The 4,412-nt window shown below is 41.9% G+C and overlaps 1 protein-coding gene across 1 annotated transcript; it reads right to left on the reverse strand.

Moving 5' to 3' along the window:
* Nucleotides 1-692: 692 nt before the first annotated feature.
* Nucleotides 693-2,889, reverse strand: LOC135627331 (purple acid phosphatase 17-like). Its single transcript, XM_065133394.1, has 7 exons — nucleotides 2,498-2,889; nucleotides 1,932-2,088; nucleotides 1,746-1,853; nucleotides 1,549-1,676; nucleotides 1,323-1,451; nucleotides 1,181-1,248; nucleotides 693-1,103 (listed from the first exon to the last, which is right to left on the reverse strand). The coding sequence occupies exons 1-7, from the start codon at nucleotides 2,696-2,698 to the stop codon at nucleotides 893-895; spliced, it is 1,002 nt and encodes a 333-aa protein (XP_064989466.1). The 5' UTR covers nucleotides 2,699-2,889; the 3' UTR covers nucleotides 693-892.
* Between the last annotated feature and the right edge of the window lie 1,523 nt (nucleotides 2,890-4,412).

The following is a 4,412-nucleotide window of genomic DNA, read 5'->3' on the forward strand; positions in this document are numbered from 1 at the left end:
CCGTTATTTACATAGCAGCAAGCTTTCAGTTTTTATCTTCTCACTTTACTCGAGCTACTTTCACTAAGTCATTCATTGTCGAATCGAAATCTCTACGCATTTACGAAATCATTTTCAAACTTACGAGTTTGAATCCACTGCACTAATTCACTCCCCCTCTCTTAGTGCCGTTCGGATCCTAACACATTATAGGAAGTCACTGATGGAGATAGGATTCGGCTTACATGTTTGGATTACTGATCCATCTGGTTGATTGGTACCAAATACAACTGCAAGCAAATCTATCTTTGGCATTACAAACTTAGCTCGTATTTTCAATTGAGACGAATACAAGTATCATCTCAGGGCATTTTCTTTCACAATTTCATCAGCCTACATCGGCTGTCATATACTTGCATAAGCTTTCTTTCATGTATGTGCCCTTTTATTTGGCTGCTCTGCTTGACTTTAAATCCAATGTGCTATCGACTCATTTTTGTCTTCATCTTCATGGTCTCCTAGATGTGCAAGAGACTGAGAAAAAACCAACCTTACAAGTGAAATCTCTTCTCTTATTGTCCCTATGTAAGACTCACATTGTGCTTCAGAGTCAAGAAGCATAACTAGCATCTTCTGTTCAGGAAAAGGAAAGGAAAGATTGGACACCAAAATTGAAGGCAAATGTAGTGGAAACAGTCACAGAAGATCAATCATAGGCAATATAATTTTCATTATCATGTAACTTTCAGTATAACTGTATGAATGATCCTTGAATTCTCTCTTGTACAGTGCCACAGTATCATCTTAACTAGCAGACGCTTAAGGTACCCAATTCCAAGGGCAGAGGCATCCCAATCCTAACTTCTTCGATGGCAACATATCCACGAGTGACCCACGCAAATCTTGTCATGTCCTACACTGCAGGGTGGAGGTGTTTGCTCGCACTCCATTCATGAAGAACATGGCCAAACACATCGTAGAACACAATGTCAGCAGCTGTCCTTGTTAGCTGCAGCGACATGAAACCTTGACCATCGTAGAAGAATCGAAGCTTGTCGGAGGTTGGAGTGAAGACTCCTCTCCATGCCATCGAACCGCCGCCGCTTGTCAGATACTGGATTTTACTGCCAATGAAGAATTATTTTCAGATTGATGAAATCTCCAAAAACAATCCGTATCGAAAATCCAGCAGATACTTCACCTGTCATTGCTGCTGATGTGCTGCAGGCAGTGATCATGTCCATTGATGTATAGATCAACACCATTTGCCTGTGGCTTTATCAGGATCAAGATCTGGATAACCAAGAAGTTGTCCTTTGCACAAGGTCTAGGAATTGGATTACCTTAAGAATCGGCAGAAGCAAACTGAGAAGCTCAGCTGTGTCTCCATGATGACTGGCACTTCTCATCGTATGGTGTCCAACAACAATCTTCCATGGTGCCGTAGATGCTTCCAGTGCAGCATCCAAATCCTAATGACAATAAGATTGTTTAGTCTTGTGTTCTTCGCCATTAAACTTCCTCATATATTTGACTAAATAGGATGCTTGAAGATGCATGCAAATACACCTTTAAGAGATCTGAGATGTATGTTTCACGAGGTGCCACATCTCTCCAGTCATAGTGATCATTCTCTGGGTTGGTCCAATAAGATTCCACAAAGGGAGTGGTGTCCACAAAGAAGAAGTCCACAATTTCTGGCCACACAGAAACAACCATGAGAAAGATACTAGGATCAAATAGTCGTGAGGCCGAACAAATTTCACCTGCATTAAGGATGAAGGATCTCAAGCAAAGCCATCGGCTATCGATCTTTTGGAGAAGAGGGCTCAACTCTGCTAACACATCACCTCTGTAGTCATGATTGCCCAAAACTAGCAACACACACCAGAATAGATTGATCAAATAGGTAAAGCAGAATGAACACATTGTTATCCATCTGACTGGCTTACCGCTGTACCATTGCTTTTGCAGGCTCTTTGCAGTGTATACGTTGGTGAATGACTCCTCAAATGCCTTATCTCGGACATCTTTGAGGCCATTATCATAGAAATTATCTCCGGTGGATATAACCAAATCTATATCCATCTCCTCTCCGATCTTTCCCATCTACGTACATATACATACACATAAAATGGCCTTGTAAACAAATGAATTATAACCTGCAACATCTTTCACCATGCGAACAAGTTAAGCTTGAAATGATCCATTACTGAACTAGAAGAGCACACTCCATGAACAATCAACAAAATGGACTTCCACCAGCTAAAATTTCGATCCTCCCCAATTGCCATTACCTTGTTCAACATAATGAGATCTTTCCATCTCATCTTTCTTCACTTGGAAGGCAAAATAGAAATAAACTACTCTGAAAAGTAGATTCTTTGAGGGAAGGTAGGGGGAGAAAAGGGATCTTTTGGTTTGTTTTGTGAAAGGGGCGATCGAACTACGAAGAGAAAGGCATTTTTTAAGATATTGGAGAGACGAACAAAAAAAAAGCTGAGAAGACGAGGTTTGCCTGAGCTGCGACTTGCGATTGATTGAACTGCCCTTTCCTTCCCCAGTCTCCGACGACCAAGAGGCTGAGGGACCCGTCGGCCTTGGCCGGGCGCTCAAACAGCGGTAGCTCCGCGGAGCAAGGGAGGAGGGCTGGCATCACCATCGCTGCGGCAAGGAGGACGAGGGACAGAGCCGTGGTCTCGAGCGCGACGCCGGCCATGGCTCTGACAAATCGAGAGAAGAGAAACAAGGGCAATGGAAGGTAGTACCGATTCGGTGGAGAACGTGGGGCTGGTCGATGGGGTATTCCAGGTTTTATAGGAGGGAAGTGGCGTGCAGGCCGGAGACACGAGAGCGGTGGACGAAGGCAGGGGGAAGGACCGACCCGTAGGCAACGAGAATGTTATCCAATCAAAGGTTACCGGTGGACCCGTAGAGTTAACATGCGATGGTGGAGGATGGGGGGTTTACCAACCCATGGACATACCAAACCACGGGCTGGGGAAAGTCGTCTGGAGGAGTCGCGAAGGGTAAGAAAAGCATATTTGGCGATCAACGCCGGTGATCGCGAGACGTGGAGCTGGTACAAGTGGGTCCCGCGTGGAGCACGAATCATAGACAAGGTGAAATGGGGGTGGCGCACTTCGGTTTTCGGACTCCTCGATGATCTAATGCGTCCCACAGAAAACGACAAATCCCGTTTAGGTAACTCACGAAGGGTAAGAAGAGGATACGTTGTTGCCAGAAGCAGGTGCTCTACTGGGTCCCACACAACACATCAGCCGACCAAGCCGTGGAAGTTGGTTCGCGTAACTCGGAAGGGTAACAATAGGATACTTGGCGGCCACCAGCAGATAATCCCGTGACGTGGAACTGTTACGTGGGGGACGCACAGAAACGACATACCAGAAGTAAGGTAAGAACGCCGTGTGAATGACGGGGTAGGTAGCAGTTTAACGTGCCTGGTCAGCTGCCTCGTCGACGTAGTGTTCCTTAAACTATTCAGCAAGGAGGCCGAATGCGCGGTCGGTGCCTGTTTGTCATTTAGAATGGGAGCAGGTTAGAGAAGAGGCGACGGAGATCGCATTTTAATGAAATAAGAAACGATGATAAGCATATTTAACATCACATTATAAAACCTAGTCATTTCTAATATGAAAAATGTCATTTTGATCCACCAAAAGACTAAATTTGTATGGTACTTACCAAAGTGAATCATTCTTAATGAATCCTCCTGCTCGAATCTTTATGTTTTTATATTTGTAATTTATAGAGACTACAAATATTACATTAGTTATATGTTTGTATGCTTTCTTTCTTCCCTTTGTTTTTTTTTTTTTCTTTTTTCTAGTCAAGGCACTTTTGTATTATATTTATTATGTCTTGTGCCAAGACTTTATGGGCCTCTCATCATTAGTAACAAGAGAGAGAGAGAGAGAGAGAGAGAGTAAAAAACAATTCTTTCGATATCATTTGACAATGAATATTAACAAATCATAATATCCCAATTCTTCATGGTACTCCCTGAATATTATTATGTCAATTAACTTTTTATATAATATTCTTAGTTGAATACAAAAGGTTATATAATTTACTAGTGATAATTACTTTTCAAATTTTTTATTTGTTTTTTATTTAAATATATCCAAAGTGATTTTTTAGGAGATCTAACATTCTAGGAGGGTAATCTAACAAAAGCTTTTTTAAAAAAAATAAAAAAAAAAGTGGTGAAATCTCTTCTATTTCTCGCACTATTAGTGTTAAAAAATTCATTTAATTTTTTTTCTTGAACTCCACCACAAAGTATCAAATACTGTGCTGTTGATTAATCAACTTATATGGGGGACATGGTTAACAAAGAAGCCCCAAAAGTGTTTAGGATACACATCCAATTGACTTCTACATTTTGCTCCACTTAAATGTGCTATCCAATA

Source organism: Musa acuminata, chromosome BXJ2-11, assembly GCF_036884655.1.
Source record: "Musa acuminata AAA Group cultivar baxijiao chromosome BXJ2-11, Cavendish_Baxijiao_AAA, whole genome shotgun sequence".
In the NCBI taxonomy this organism is placed as follows: Eukaryota; Viridiplantae; Streptophyta; class Magnoliopsida; order Zingiberales; family Musaceae; genus Musa; species Musa acuminata.

Bases quoted from the DNA above. Each gene is read 5' to 3' on its own strand.
- LOC135627331 (XM_065133394.1), bottom strand. From the start codon at position 2,698: ATGGCCGGCGTCGCGCTCGAGACCACGGCTCTGTCCCTCGTCCTCCTT. The intron at 2,089-2,497 runs GCAAACCTCGTC...ATATGTACGTAG, and splicing joins AATCGCAAGTCGCAGCTCAG to ATGGGAAAGATCGGAGAGGA. The intron at 1,854-1,931 runs GTAAGCCAGTCA...GTGTGTTGCTAG, and splicing joins GCAAAAGCAATGGTACAGCG to TTTTGGGCAATCATGACTAC.